Here is a 16,612-nt window from a genome sequence, read left to right as displayed (position 1 = left end):
GCTGAGCTGAGGTGCTGTCTAGCTGATTATTTTTTTTAATAGCCACCTGGCTCTAGGGGACACCAGGTGCTCAGATGTATGAGTAAAACTGTCCACACCCTTGTGAGTTACTGCTGGATTAACTTTGCCAGTGCATAGCATGTTGCAAAACTGCAGAAAAGTGCACTACTTTAGCTGCCTGTGACAGAGGCTGAGCCAAGTGCATTTTACCTCACATTAACCTTGAGATAAGATGATGTAATTTGCTGCAAGATGAATTACTGCTACTCTGTTGACAGACTTGTTATGCTGTGATGACTTGCTGATGTGTTTGAACTGTAAAATCAGACAAAGGGAAGTAGAAAATTTAGGCAAGGAAGGTAGGATTAGGCACTAGTTGAGAGCAAATAGTAGCTGGACAAAGAAAATATGGATTGGACATGAAAGTGTAATTTTAGAGGAGAAACCTGACTGGCCGAGCAAAGAAAAATTAGTAGGAGGGTGGGGTGGTAGAGAACCAGTGTGCAGGGGGTGGAGGGAGAGCAAGGTGAGCAGCCAGTAGAGCAGAACTGAAGTGGTCTGGACAAGAAAATGGGAGACCTACGTGAGGAGCTGAAAATGTGGGGAATGGTGTGGAAAGACAGGATTACAGAGGATATGGCAAAGAAGTTAAGCTAAACAGATGATGAGTCTCTCTACTCTGTTTTCCTTCTGTCCTCTAAAACCTGGGAGGGAACTGGGTTTCTTGTACGTAAATTTTACCCTGCAGTCCACGAGGATTTGTGAGACCCTGGCAAGATGTCACCCATCTGGCTTTAAACTTCATTACATAGATGGTCCTCATCTGCTGTTAGCAGGTGTCAAATGACAGCACTGTTGGGCTGCTGGGTGCATGTGATGCTTCGTGGTGGCATTTTTCTAGTTATTAAAAAAAAAAATCTAAGTTACAGGCAACAAGGTTATAGCATTAAAAGCACTATTGAGGCTTTGATGGCAGGAAATCCCCAAAGTAATCTATTTAAAATTAGTAACCGTTAGTGTGTCATTTCCCATTTTTGCCACAAGATGTCATAATTCCTCCGTCTGTGGTCCGGTCCATCCCAGGCTCTAGCCTGGGCGCCGCCAGTTCAGCTCTTGTATTTAAATGTGAAAGGATATAAAATGAATTCGGCGGTTGGACCCATCCAAGGTAATCGCTAATTTCCATTCCCTGTCCGAGCTGCACATGATTTACTAACTGTAAATAATAAACACCTTTTTCCAGGTGTGTGGTTCAAAAGAAGCAGGAAAGCAGCAGCAGCACAAGGATGCAGTCAACGTGGTTGCTAGATTTTTAATCCAGAAGAAGGGAGCCCTCCTTCCAGTTCACCAGAAAAGATGGTGTAGGAGAGTGAAGAAGAAGGGAAGAGGAGGAAGATGTGGTCGCTATTCACAACAGAAAACAGAGGTAACTCTCAAAAAGATGTGAGAAGACAGATGCTGTGACAGACTATGTTGTGGATTGAGACCTTGTCTCTGTGCTGACCTTTGGCTGTAGTAGGGCATTATATCCACTATGGAATACCTCACTTGTAATTTATAACATCCTTTGTAAAAATGGCCTCAGTTCACTGATGGTGGTAAATGGAACTTTGCAAAGGGGAAGTCTGTGGTTAATTTGTGCCATTTTTACTAAGAGCCATGCCAAGAGAGGCATCTTCTGGTACAACTGCTGAAATGGTAAAAAAAAAATAGATGAAAGTCTTTATAGGAGACTTGTTCTCTCTTGCCTTCTTTTTCTTAGTATGATTGTTGGCACATTTCCTGTAGTAAAAGCAATATACAGATGAGGAGAGCTTAAAAAGTCAAAGTTCAAAAAAAATGAAGTAGTAGTACTTTGTGATCACCGTTAAAAGATTCACTTCAAAGCCTGCTGAAAGACTTCTGTAATGGTTTTGATTAACATTTAAAAAATGAAAAAAAGACGGTGGAATTAAGGCAATTTCCAGCCTATGGTTCAGACAAGTCCAATCCGTGGCAAAACCTCAATTTTACCAATATTTCAGGCATTCACTGAAGGACATTCATATACATAATTTCACTTGGATGGATCGGCTTTGGATGAGATTCTTAAAGAACAGAGATGACATCTGGATGATTTGCTGGGCTGTAGTCAGGCATGCCAGGGAAATAGTGTCATGTCATGTAGTCAGGCTGCCCAGGGAAGTAGTGGATTCTCCACCCCGGAGATTTTTAAAAACAGACTGGATGTGGCACTTAGTGCCATGGTCTAGTAATCGCAGTGGTAGTGGATCAAGGGTTGGACTTGATGATTTCGGAGGTCCCTTCTAACCCAGCTGATTCTATGAGTCTATGATTCTATGTTGTTTCACCTCAGCAGGAAAAGGATCTTGGATTGAACTCCTTAGGAAACCAATGAATTCATGGTGTTCTTACTCCTTTCATGTGATACTCAGTGGAATAAATGTCAATACCATCATGTTTGCTTGCAGGTTTCAAGTTTCAGTGTGTTAAGACACTTTTCTGGGGAGTGAATGTTTGTGCTTGTCTGATCTGAATGGAGCATCAGGGACTCTTGATTTCCTATGATTACTTTAGCCACTCCCTTTGTGGAAATTAAATATCTGGACAGAAGTGCTATGGAGATTCATTTCAGCTTGTCCTTACCATACATACACTTCCATACACTACACTCATATTTACTCTTAAACAATTATTGCACATAATCTTAATCTCATCTATTAAAGCTTTCAAAAAAACCCATTTACTTATCATCCTTTAATTGCAATCCACCTAATGGAGGTCAGGTGAGGGCTGGCACACATCCAAGGGCCCAGGGGTGGCCTATCAGAAGTAAAAAGGTGAGAAAGCAGTGACAGGACACTCAGGCCATTGGAAGAAAAGAGCTAGAATTGGATGGGGGCTCAACACAGCCCTTTGAAGGATTGGGGAAGGATGCAGAAGTATCACTTCCCTCATGTAAGAAAACAAAGTCTGTGGTCTCTTCCTGAAAGTTCCCCTGTCTTTCCCCTCTGTCTTTGCCTGCACCCACATAGTCCTTTCCACATCACTTCCCAGTCTCAAATGGTGGAGACTGAACAGAACACAGTACAGGATCTAGAGCATATCACTGGTGTCTTGATATACCAATGGTGAGAACATGATAAGAGCTCACTGTGTAGCATGTTGATCTGGAAACATCCCCTCTTTGATCCTAAGTCTTTGGATGGACCCCTAGGAGAACCAGACTTTGAAGAATCCATTCTGGGTTTTAAATAAGCGACTGGAGTAGTTAATGATGTGCCTAGTCCAGATAGGATGCACTGAGTAAAATTTATTGTTGCACAGAGGAAGTCTGTGGTTAATTTGTGCCATTTTTACTAAGAGCCATGCTAAGAGAGGCATCTTCTGGTACAACTGCTGAAATGGTAAAAAAAAGTAGATGAAAGTCTTTATAGGAGACTTGTTCTCTCTTGCCTTCTTTTTCTTAGTACTGCAGATATCTAGGAAGATGTCAGTGTAAATAGGCTTTCTTGAGAATCCTTGCATATGGAGATGCCCTAATGCTTTTTAAAATTTGACAATTAAGCACTTTATAGTCAAGTCCCATTGATTTTTGGTGGGAACAAGGATTCTAAAGATCTTGAGAAGGAGATCAGCAAGAAGAAAAGCAGAAGAAAACAAGTGCAAATCAATTAGGTGTTCAAAATTGAAACCTAGTGTGATGACTGATGTCAAAGAAATGGCTTGAAAGTGAATGAATTTTCTGCATTATTTAATAACTTTGTGAAAAACAGCTGTGGGGAGTCTAAATGGATTCAGAAGATGTGTGATGTTGCAGCTCTTTACAAGCAACTTGCAGCACTGCACAGCATATGTCTTGATGCAATATTTAAAAGGAGTGAGGTTCTGGAATGTGAGTACATAGAAGCATGAAGCTGCAATCAGTGACATCTCAAATATGGAATGACTCATGTATTTGTAAATACTAACGATTCCTTCCCAACTTCCAGTTAGCTCCCGCAGTTCATTGAGAATGTTAAACTATTTTCTATAGTGGAGCTTCACATTTCATAAAATTAGATCATGAGAGACTTGGATAGATTCAAACAAGATTTGTCACTGATACAGGCATTAAAATGGCATCCCACCAAGCAGAATGAAATTTTTAACAGCAGCAACACTTAGGGGAAAAAAAGGACTAATGGAATGTGTGCACTGGAAGAGAAGTGGACCTACAGTATTGCTGCTTCTCAGTTGATTGACAGTTTAACACCATGCACAAGAGTTGCAGAACACTGCCTGTTTTGCAGCAGAACTGATCAAGGTTAGAAGTTTGTATTATGGAGGATTTTACAGAACTACGAGATGTTTTTCTTCAATACACAGGCAAGTGGGCTTGGGTTCTAAATGAGGTTTCCTGTGGTGTGTAAGCACAGACCTTAGGCAGCATTTGATTTTTGTGGGGTGACTAAGTGGAGATCATCTTTGCACGGATGTGGTGGTACATATTAACAGTGGCTCAGCTGTCTGATTCTGATCAGTTCTGACAATTCATATAGGTCTTTTTGTGGACATGTGGAAGTCTTACTCTTTCAAGTCATGAGAAGTGAGAATGGAAGAGGTTTCCTCTTTGGAAAGAACTATATAGGCAGCTACCTTGGTTAACTGCAATGCAGGAAAAAAATCTGTAGCAAAATTTACCCTGGCTGATTAGAGTATGTCTGCTTTATGCCTAAGGACTTTTAATCCTGGGCTACTTTTTTTCTGATTTTTACCTGAAAACAGAGAGTCTGACTGCGATATAGGGACAGACCTTTGCAGATTCATGTGGAGGATTAGTGGAGGATTAGTGATGTTATTTCCCAAATGCAGGTTAGAGTTTTCTGAGTTACTAAATGTAGAGACTGTCAGAAAATACACAGTTGTCTTCTTCAGCCATGCTCTTTTGTTGTGTTGGTAACACATGCAGCCATTGGAGTGCAAACACTTGACCTTTCCTTCCCACCAGTCTGTGCAATGGGATTTATTCCAGAATGCTTGAATTTTCACGGGTGTTCCCTCCACAAAATGGAGCAGCTGATCAGTCATGCCAGCAAGCACTGAAGTAAGCCTGACCAGGCCTGCAGTGCACATCCAACATCAGCTGCTGCATATCTGCATTTTGGAAGAGCTTCTGTATGTCCATGTCCAGTGTCTAAAGGCTCGTAGTTCCTGCTTGCAGTGCATGTGGAACAGGCAGGTTACTTTGAGGCATGGTACAAAATGCCAGCTTCCTTCTTTTCCTGTGTTACCAGGGAGGTTGCACACTGAATTTGCTGATCTGGATTTTGCAGTGTTGCATGCATGGCAAATTCCTAGTCTTTAGTTGTATGTTTGGATATGCTTTCAATGGACAGTGACAAGAAGGAGCATAACATGAAAATGATGATAGTCGTAATCTTAGCACAAACTGAGGAGAGCTGTGCAGGAAACAATGTGAGAAAGGCATTAATATCCTCTAAGTTTATACCAAAGCCTGTAGGAGGGTCACTTTCCTCTTAACTGTGGAGGGCTAGGCCAGAGTCCTGGTCCCAGCATGAGACCCCAGAATTTCTGGGATGCTGTGGGCTGAGTCCGGCAATGTCAGAGACAGCAGTTCTTATTTTAAGTGGAAAGTGACTGCAATCTTGCAAACTACCTTCCACCTCTAGACTCTGATGCTCTGAAGATTTGGCTGAATTTCTGGCAAGAGATGCTCTGTTGCAGTACTAGCTTGTAGGGCATTCAAAGAGACAGAAAGGCCTTAAAAGTAATCTTGATTCTGCTCTTGTTTCTCTAAGGGCTTGCTTGCCAGTGTGGAGGGAGACTTTCTCCATACTACCTTCCAAGGTGGTCTCTCAGGAGGGGATGGTTCAGTCCTGTGGTACAGAATCCCTGCATACAGAATTCATGCCATAGTCCTGAAACATGGGATTGGCCTCTTCAGTCTGGGGAGGGACTGGCACATTGCCTCTTGAGGTGATTTTAGCCCAGTGAACCCCTTGCCTTTACCTAAAGACGGAATTTGAAGCTTAGAGTCTCTTCCGTTGTACTAGACAAGAGCAAAAGTCCTTCTATCCTAGCATTCATTCTCTCTCTGGTCACACTGCTGAGCTGGTAGCATTTGGTAGTTGCAGGTCTGCAACTCTGATCAAAAAGAGAAACTCTGTCCTGTACTTGGGCAGTTAATATAAGAGGCAACAGGGCCCTGACAAGTCATCTTGCTCAGAGGTTTGAAGTCCTTTTTTTTCACATAATCTAAGCATTGACCTAAAACACAGGCAACTTCTTTGACAATCAAACACCGCGTACGGTTCACTGGGCTGCTGGAGCAGTGGCTGTCTCATGTTTATACCGAGTCAAAGACAAAAATATTTCTCTAGATCATATTGAATAAGTTTCTTTTTTCAAGATGATAGTGGTTCCCAGAATAGGCACTACATGGAAAATACCAAAATACCTTCAGCTCAGTTTCACCATACAAATTTTTCACAGCTTAATTTACCTTCTATCATGTCTATCGGAAGTGTGGGAAATCTGGAAAACCCCAGACTACCCCAGACTGTTACTTTCAACTGACATCGACAGGGGCTTACCCTACCTAGTAGTAACAATGAATGTAAATACATTTTTGAGGTTCCTTGAAAAGCCGGTCCGTTTGAGTCTCTCTAACAGACAAGTACTTTTATTTTTGACAACCATTCTTTTAGTGGGCTGAAACTGAAGACACAAGAAGCCAACGGGAATGACTTGCAGTGATGTTCTTCAATTCTGATAAAGGGCTGTACAGGGGAAATAATTTGGAAACCCATGACAACTGTGCTGTCTCCCCCCTATTTCACCCATTAGTCCTCTAAATCCAGAGCTGTAAATGTCCAGTGCTACCTGATGTCCTTGTACTCTCACATGTGGCACCAGGCTGCCAAATTACATGGCAGATTGAGGGAGGGTCTTTTCTCATTATCTCTTTCAGAGACTGAGATTTTCATTGAATCTCCCCTCCAGGGTACTGGATCTGACAGTTTTCCAGCAGTCTCATCTCAGTAGCCTGCCCTTAGCTATTCCTCTTTGACTGGCACTGATAAATCTGGAAGAGATAAATCTGTTCATTCTGACACATAACTCTCTGACATAATTCTTCTGCCACTGTCAGCAGGCAGAGGAAAAATGGAAAACAGAAAGCACCAAGTTAACAATCAATTCTTATGCACAATGTAATGTCAGAAGAGAAATGGCTGTGATCTCCTCTCTGCACTGCACTCCAAATTGGTGCAGTCAGTATCAAAATGTGTTAAGTATGCTTTAATGGCACATCCCTTCCTTCTCCTCTCTCAGCCGCTGCCCTCTCATCCCAAAAAGAAATGATTCCCTTTTCCAGGGCAATTCTGTTACAAACTATTACGATGCAGGGAGCACAGCCAAAATAGCAGTGTTCCTCCTTAATCTATTTGGAAGAGTGGAGTGCTGCTTGCAGAGATGTTTAGTCTTCACAGGTCAAACCTTTGTGCAAACCCATTTGAAGTTGTCTCTCAAGAGGACTAAATTTTAACCTTCCTCTGCCCTTGTTATTCTGTAACAGGCAAGAGTATAAACTGTATGTTTTGTTTGGTCTTTTCCTGGTTTCTGCAGGCCAAATCAGTGTCTTTCAAACTTTTTTTTTTTTTTTAATAGAAGATGTTAAATAAAAGATACTGTTCAATTGCAGACTTTGAGGTTTTATCACAGGCTTTCCCTCAGAGTTTGTGTTGCTATCGCCAGTTCTATCTAGGTCTTTGGGCAGTGGCCAGCAGATAAAGCTTTAGGAAGAAAAGACAAAACTAGTTAATTTGAAAGGAAAACATGCTTAATATGTTTTAAAAACTAGGAACAAGGCACTGCTTTGGAGAGCTGATGTTTGGTTTTGATAGGTGTTTCAATGTCGGCTCATACCTTGCAGCATGTTTGTGTGGATTTGGAAAAATCATATTCTGGTCAACAAATGCATCCTGTATATCTTTCAGTTCATCATTCCTGGCTGCATGGCCTCCCATCATGTGTGTTTAACCAGGAGGCTGTGTGGGCACAGGTCACCTGGACAACCTTCCCAGCCAACTAGGATAGCGGGGAACAGGCTACTGAGCTGAGATCCGTGGATAATTAAGTAGGTGGCTGATTAGGTCGAGTGAGTGTTACATGACACCATTCCAGAGGAAGGATGGCAGCACACTGGCTCTCTCCTCAGGAGCCTGCGTTTGGAGAAGTCACATTGTCAGGGTGTCAGAGGTGCCTCAAGGGTGAAAACAGGAGAGCCTTATCTACCCATGTGATGAAACTGTGGAGCTTTCGACTTCTGGAAGAGATAGGTTCTACTTCTCATCTCTCTTTGTGAGAATGAGGGGATCAAAAAAGAATCCTCTCCTGTCATTTACTCATTCAGGTAGCACAAGTCAGTGGTGGTGGCATTCACCTTGGTGATCTAGAGAAACAGAAGAGTAAAATATCTCAACAGAGAATGATCTCACTTCTGACCTGACTTATTGGAAGGGTAAATACTGAAAATGACATAATTCTGTCTTGCCCAGGGCTCTTGAAAACAATAGGGTTGCTTGATACTTCATGCCTTGTATAGGGCAGGACCATTTTCAATCTTATACCTGAGTGGAGTATTCAGATCCCTAGCAGGTATTTTGAGCTCCCTGTTTTTGCTGAGACTGGGAACATGTAACCTGTTTTATTAGGCACTACTGCTATTTACTTTTCATCATAGATCAGAATAAATACCTCTGTGATTGACAAGTATGGGATAATCTGTCCCAAATGTAAAAACCTCATTCTAAAAGTCTAATTAAATACACAAAACACAGGTTTTCTACCACTCCAAATGTTCTTGACAGTGTTCCTACAATTTTAGATCCCCTTAGTACATGATATAAACTGCCAGTTCTTTGACTCTTGCTACACCCCATTAAAAGGCACAGCAGCTGCATCCCAATGGGCATATTCTTCTTTTCCCCTTTCAAGGTCTCAGCAGTATCACATCCACTAGTGCCCTGCCCTTCCCACATTACCTCTGTAGAATGTCCCTTTATCACTAGTCATCACGAGGGCTGGTGGCAGGGAAAAGTGTAGCATAGGAATTGACACGCTGTGGCCAAAGAACCAAGCTGTGGCCTGTATGTGACAGAGACCTGGAAGGTGAGAGTGGCTGCCGATGCAAGGTTTGCACCAAGCTATAGAGGAAAAGCAGCTCTGTATCTTTTCGTTTATTGCCCATGCTGCTGTCCACAAAAATCAGATTCATTACGCAGTGTGCAACAAGCCAACGATTACACGCTTGAGTGAGACATTTATTATTTATTTCAGAGTTGTGCAAGCCTGGGTGCTCAGTGGAATTCCACATGCACACCAACTATCAAAACTTTTTGCTGTTTGCACATTTTAGCAAACAAAGGAATCAATGTTCATTGGCTACAAGTTACATAGTTCTCTTGTTAATTAGTATTGGTTAATGATTGTCTCACTTCTCATGCTAATTAGTCCACATGCTCAGTCTTTCACTTCTTTTGAGTGGGTGCGTTTTTTGGGTCAGTGGTCCATAAGTTGGTGGTCATGAACTGCCTCTGCTGGAATTACCTTTTACCCAATTGGAGCTGATTTCAGCACAGTTGCTGAGTTGACTCTATTAGTTTCTTCCTTATTTTGTGAGTTCTACCAGATGTCCTTGTGGCCTGTAAATTCTTCATTTTTTGTGTCCACAATCAGTGGTACATCCTTCTTCCCAATCTTTGTTAACATCCCCCTAGGTCTGAGATCATTGAAGCATGTCAAGCCCTAAACCTTAACAAGGCAATTCTACCAACAAGTAATTTATCTTTTTAACACTTGGACATCACTTATAGATTGTTAGATGCTATTGGTTTCACAGATTAAATCTCCTTTCTTGTTATGTAAGCTTGAAAGTGTACAAAGATCAAACATCAAAAACCATAATTTCTTAAGATAATTTTACATATTCCCCATTTGGCAACAATGCCAGGGACCAGCCTGGCTGGCCCCCAGCCACAAAACAGCAACATGAATGTTCCCAGTGGTGATGACTGTGCTCATGTGTGCTGTACCTGCGTTGCTACGTGTTCTTCACTCCGGCTGTTGCAAAATGTGGAATATGTAAAAATTTCCATAAGAAAGGATGTTCTTTGATGTTTCATCTTTGTGTACTTTCAAGCCTAATCAACAGAAGGGAGATGCTGTTGTGAAACAGCAGCTAACAAGCAAGCTGTGATAACAAGTGTTAGAAAAAACAAATTACTTGTTGTTAGAATTGCCTTGTTAAAGTTTAGGGCTTACATGCTTAATGATCTCAGACCTAGGGGGATGTTAACAATCTTGGGGGAAAAGGGTGCACACTGATAGTGGACATAAAGAATGCAGAATTTATGGGACATCTGCACTGGGACACTGAACCGAGAAACTCATTGACCCAAAAGAAGAGAAAGACTGGGCATGCGGACTAATTAGCGTGAGAAGCGAGAGAATCATTAACCAACAGAAGATGGATTGTTAATTAATAAGAAAACTATGTAACTTATAGCCAATGAACATTAATTCCTTTGTTTGCCAAAATGTATAAACAGTAAAAAGTTTTGATAGTTGGTGTGCTTGATTTGTGGAATTCCACTGAGCACCCAGGCTTGCACAACTCTGAAATAAGTATCTCTCTCAAGTGTGTATTCTTTTACATTCATGCTATTTGATAGGTCCTATGATCGTAACTAAGCCTGTAATTACAAATGCAGCTATAAAAGTCACTGTCAAATTTTGCACTTCCATGAGAAATGTCATCCTCTGACACCTAAAAAACAAAGCATTTTTCTTTATTTTAAAGAGAACATAATTTATAATCAACTGATTTGCAAAGCAAAAGTTATTGGCTTGTTGCACACCAGGTAACAAATCCAACTTTTGCAGACAACACCACAAAGAACTGAGCCTCTGTTTTCCCCACTGATTGAATGGGAAAAAAGAGTCTTAGGTGGCTGGCCACAGCTTTCACCGTGGAGCCTGGCGCTGGCAGAACCAAAGTCCTAATCCTGTCCCTTGCTGCTCTTGCTAAGACTGCAGCGGGTGCCGGGTCCACTCGGCCGCTGAGACCATTTGTCACCCTGCTGTCCTCCCCCCCTTCCCCGTTCTTTCTGGCTCGTTCAGTACCGAGTGTCCCTGCAGACTGTCACTTTGGACCTGTCGGTGTGTGTCGCCACAGGGGTGACGGCCTAGGGACCAGGGAGGGGCGGGAGGAGGGCTCCGAACTCCATCTCCCATCACGCCGCGGGCCGGGAAGGGGCGGGCGGCGCGGAAGGTTTCCCGGAACCAGCGGGTCCCTGGCGGCCGGCACTGCCCCGATCTCCCCGCAGGCCGAGGGTGCCGGAGCCGCCCGCCATGTCGACGGTCGCCGCCGCCAGCTGCGACAGCAAGGGCGCGGAGGAGGCGCGGGGGGACAAGAAGCCGCTGAAGCCCTGCTGTGCCTGCCCCGAGACCAAGAAGGCGCGGGACGCCTGGTGAGCCTGGCCCGGGCTCCGCGGGGAGGGTGGATTTGGGAGCCCTGCCTAGCCAGCACACTGGTGCAGGAGCATCCCAGGGAGGAGGGACAGTGCGGGAGAGGAGGTGGAGAAAATGCCTTAAAAGGATAGTTTGGAATTGAAGAGGTTAATGTCTCGTAGCCCCGGTTTAAAACAGGTTTCGGAGATCAGCTTTTAATGATGCTGGTAAATTTTCGCTGCTGTTGACTGACCGAAGCAACAAGCACCAGCAGGTGGTAACGTCTTTATTGCTCAGTTGAATATAAATTATGTTCTGTTTTAAACAAAGCAAAATGCTTTGTTTTTTAGGTCTCAGAGGGTGACATTTCACACGGAAGTGCAAAATTTGGCAGTGGCGTTTATAGCTGCATTTGTAATTACAGGCTTAGTCACGATCATAGGACCTGTCAAATAGCGTGAAGTGCACCCGCAAAATGGAGCTCCTTTGTCTATGGCAGTGAATCTTTAAAGTTTTAAGAACTTTAATCTGGTGACCAAGTTGGAGGGTTTTGGGGCATTTTTACCTCACAGGTGATATAGATGGTGTTCAGCAGGTGACATAATACTGAACATGGTATTTTTGCTAAAGTTAGGGGTGCATGTCTACTTACATGGTAGGGTGAAGGTGAATCCAGGGCCCTCTCAGAAAAGGGTGGTAAGGATGCATGTTTCTGGTCAGATGAGTCGCCTTGGGCAAGCAGCAGACATGTCCATGCTCATTGTAATAAAACCCAAGAAGAAAATTAAAGATTAAGAAAATCAGGTATTTTAGTTATTCACCATTTGGTAGTTTCTTCCTTTGTCGGCAAGAGTAGCATAAAGTGGCAGATGAGAGTTGATCAGACCTGTGATCAGCACTCTGCAGAGCAGTGGGATCTCCATCTCTGGGATCAGGAAGTGCTCTGCCAGTCAATCAAAAAGCAAGTCTGAAGTGCTTTTGTGGTATACATGATGTACCAACGATGGTAGGCTCTTACTTGGAGGGATGAGTAACATCAAAAGTTACCATATGCCATAAATAAACAGTAGCTGGATAGGTGTTTTTTGTCTGCTTCAGGTTCCCTGAATACCAACTGAAGTTGAACTAAAACATCATTTACTGCTCAGCTCATCATTTACTGTGTTGTTTCTTACTGGAGAAATTTTGTTGCTTCCCTGCTGAGTGATTTGAAAGTGGTTACTGACAAGCTCAGCACACATAATGAAGTGATGTGACAGCCTTGTGTTGTATAACAAATCCCCATCTAGACCTGCCCAGAATAGACCCTAGCTGTTAATAGGAAATTCTGTAACACCTATTATCAGAGTTTTAAGTGCACAGCTCCAGACTTGGGTAACTTTTTAAGATAGTTTTATACTTTCCAAAACAGCGCTATCCTGGACAGGATGGACAAAAAGATCTCTGGAGCCTAATAGGGATTTTTGATTGTCCCCAACAGATTTGTGGGGTAAATTCTATGGCTTTGACTAACAGTAAGTAAACATTTTGTTGCTGAACCTTGGAAATCTTTTTCTTTTGCAGCATCATTGAGAAGGGGGAAGAAAATTGTGGGCACCTAATTGAAGCTCACAAAGAGTGTATGAGAGCTCTGGGCTTCAAAATATGAGTGAGATGACCAGGAGTGTGATTGTGGTGAGTACATCCTTCAGGACCTCTGCCTCTGAAGAGCCCTGGCACCTCATCTGCTGCCACTGGAAGGCCCAGAGTACTGTTTGTGATGGTAAAGATGTCATCCTTAAGAGAGGGAGGGCAGAGTAATCCTCACTGACGCTAGAGTAAGCACTGCTCTCTTTGTGAGGGTGGTGAAGTCTTTGGCAGTAGAGAATGGTGCTGCCTCTGTTGTCTTCTAATAGATCCGAACCTCAATTTAGCTTTCTGATGCTGGGGCAGTGTGGGGGTCGGGTATTGTGGGTTTGTGCTGGGGTTTTTTTGTTGATTGCTGAACTATCCCTCAATATCGAGTGGAAATCCATGTTTTGTGAAGTTGTGTTTCCTCTCTTCTAGATGATGTCTGTGGTGTGACTTCATTCTGGAAAGCTGCAAAATAAATTATTTCTGCAAGTTACTTCAAAGAACAAATATAAACAAAGCATCTATTTATAAAGAATCTCTAATGATAGACCATGCATCACGTCTGAAGCTTTTCCACTGTTAACTCTTGACCTCTGCTATAGAAAATATATTTTTTCCTGTTAATAAAAGTCTGAAAATGACCAACGTTCTTGACTTCTGTTTCTTTTTACATAAAGAAATGACAGTGCTCTCCTTATTGAAAACAGTGTGCTGCAGGAAATGAGAGAATGAGAAAGGCTTGCCTTGATCATTAACATAAGAACATTGTGGTGGTGTGGTTGAACAGAGAGGACTTTGGTGGGTTTTCCCACTGATGGAAATTGTGAAATTGTGCCAGTAACACTGCTATCTTACTACTTTCAGCAAAGTCATGCTGAAGCTTGTAATGCAGTTTGTGACAGTAGTTGTAACTATGTTTGTACAAAGATGACCACAGTCTTACAAAATGAACTTTCCTCACAGTCAAAACTATATTTGTTTTTCCGTTAGAATTCGTCCAATGTTTTTTTTAATAGCTTTACCCAAGGGTGCAAACTTCACTCTTTATAATGAAAAATTAAGTATTTCCCATATCAAACTCACCTGAGCTGGTAGTTCTTCAAGGGAAAGGGAGCAGAGGACTGCTCCCTGTCACTGCAAGTGACTTGTATGTACAGGTCACTTGCCTGGAAGAAAAGCTTTTTTTTTTTTTATGCATGGGCTTTTGTTTTCTGGCTTCTTTTTTCACCTCTGTGGCATGACAGTGGGAGGGTAGTTGTGGCCTTTGATTTCTTCTTACAATCTAGAAACTAAAAAGGTGCAGTTGGTAGCTTGTTACACATATGTGACTTTTGGCTTCATACTATGCGATTGTGCAACCCTACCATTGTTGTCCTTCCTGTGATGATTTGACTGCTGAAGGCAGTATCACTAATTACTTCCTCTCCTGATGAGTTTTCTCTTCAGAAACTGAAGATACAAGTTCTGTGCTTTGTCTTGATTCTTGTCTTGGCTTTGATCCTGCTGGAGGGGTGGGTGCAATCACCCACCACTGTCGTTGTTTCTCTGCCAGCTGCGTCCTGCATATCCTGAGCTAGCAGTGAATAGGCCTTGAATATTTAGTATGTGAAGTTTGGTGCTGCCCCTGCTGAGACTCACAAGTTGCATGAGGAGAGTTTAGACTCGCCTCCAGGAATGTTTTGTGAAGGTCCTGTCCCGAGGCAAGAGTTGTGCCCATGTTGGCTCTCAGCCTCAGAGAAGGGACACAGGTGTAGCTCTGGCAGAAAGCATTCAAAGCTGCCTGCGGCACTGTAGCTGTCTGAGCAGCAGGACCTGGTGCTTCTCTTGGTGTTTATTGTTGTCCTGAGGTAGAAACTTGAATAAGGTCATTTATTGTTCAACCATTGCATGTCAGAGCTTAAACTGAGGAGAATGTTAAAAGGTGCATGAGCACTAGCTTTGTGGTGGCATGTCCAGTCTGGGTAAACTGTGAAAATGGTGCCGCAGAATAGAGCAGGGCAGCGGTCAAGTGAGAATGGGAATGCTGTTTATATCAGGTCAAGAAAAGAAAAAAATGGACTCCTGCACAATTTTACACAAATTCTGTAAATGTAAGAAATGGGATGTCTGGGCCTCCATGAGGGTCAAAGCATGGTAGGTATTTTAGAAAATTTTTGGAAGGAAGATGATGAGTGGGATGCTGACGTACCTGTGTGCAGCAGGTACAGAAAGGATACTGGACAAATCTATATTTAAAGCAACAATGGAAAAACCTCAGTCAAATCACATTTCTTGCTGAGTGGCTTCATTTCTTACAACAGTATTCCTATGGAGTGGATTCAGGGCTCGATTCAAGGAGTGGGAGTTACTGTCCCTGTGTTACTACTTACCAACAGTGCTGGTGACAAGCACTGCCCTGCACAGCGTGTTTGGTGTACCTGTGAGGGTGTGAAACATGACAGTAGTAGGAAACTTGACTAAACTATATAGCAGTACAACTAGATACAGTACATACCATCTTTCAACCTTTGCGACTCACTGTGAGCTTGTCTGGAGCAGGCTTGAGACCTTTCCCAACAGCTGTAAATTGAACGCGTGTATTTTGGAGCTACAGGGTTTACTAGTGTGTAAGTAACAGTTCTGCAGACTAGTACCAGCTATGCAATATATAATACATCAAAAAGGAGATGTCTGATTATGCCCTCTCTGACTTTATGCCACCCAAGGTCTTAGTGTCATCAGCACAGGCGATCGAACTAGTTTTCAGCTTATGGGATCTGTAGTGAATCTGTACACTTCCTGAGGATGGGCAAAATAGCCAGTCATTCAGCTGCTGTGAGATTTGGGACTGATAATCTCTGTGTTGTGTGGTTCTCAAGGACAGAGGATTTATTTGCCAAATATAGTGCAGGCTGCATCTGGGTTGCATCATCGCTTGCAGCTAAATACTGCTACTGATTGAATTAATTTTAAGTGGGGAAATCAGTGGAGTACCTATTTACACACTGCCCATTTCAGTGCTGAAATGCTTGACATGTCTATTTTTCTTCTTCACAGAGTCATTTTGTTAATAGTGTTTATGTGTCTTCTTCCAGGGAAGGTCTTAATGCTGCTCAGGTGTTTTCTATGCACTTGCTGTCTTGATTCCAAATTGTTTTGACTTTGGTATCTCCCTTTTAATACTTGTGTGGCTTTCCCATTGAATCAGTATTGGCTTTTTGGACACTCCTCTTGGATGAACCAGCATCCCTGGATGAAAGGCATATATTCTAATTCAAGACAAGGCATGAACATAAAATGTCTGTTTGGCAATAAGAGGTTTTGTAACTGTTGCTGTGTGGAAAACTCAAAGTGGTGTGAAAATGATCTGTATGGCCATGGCAACTGTCAAAGGAGAAAGAAAGATTTGAGCCTTGGTGGCTCAATGACTTTACAAATCTTCCTTTTAAAAAACTGGGTCTAAACCCACGTAAATTAATCTCTAGTGTGTGCTCAGAGATCTACC

The 16,612-nt window shown here is 42.6% G+C and overlaps 1 protein-coding gene across 1 annotated transcript; it reads left to right on the top strand.

Annotated features, from left to right (window-relative positions):
• The first annotated feature begins 11,307 nt into the window (after positions 1–11,307).
• On the top strand, positions 11,308–13,774 carry LOC113992715 (cytochrome c oxidase copper chaperone). Its single transcript, XM_027730302.2, has 3 exons — positions 11,308–11,534; positions 13,078–13,188; positions 13,561–13,774. Exons 1-2 carry the CDS (start codon positions 11,416–11,418, stop codon positions 13,160–13,162), a joined length of 204 nt encoding a protein of 67 aa, XP_027586103.2. The 5' UTR covers positions 11,308–11,415; the 3' UTR covers positions 13,163–13,188; positions 13,561–13,774.
• Positions 13,775–16,612: the final 2,838 nt, after the last annotated feature.

This window comes from Pipra filicauda, unplaced genomic scaffold, assembly GCF_003945595.2.
Source record: "Pipra filicauda isolate LSUMZ 115617 unplaced genomic scaffold, ASM394559v2 scaffold69_size3009148_pilon, whole genome shotgun sequence".
In the NCBI taxonomy this organism is placed as follows: domain Eukaryota; kingdom Metazoa; phylum Chordata; class Aves; order Passeriformes; family Pipridae; genus Pipra; species Pipra filicauda.
This window is presented reverse-complemented; position numbering and strand designations above follow the sequence as displayed.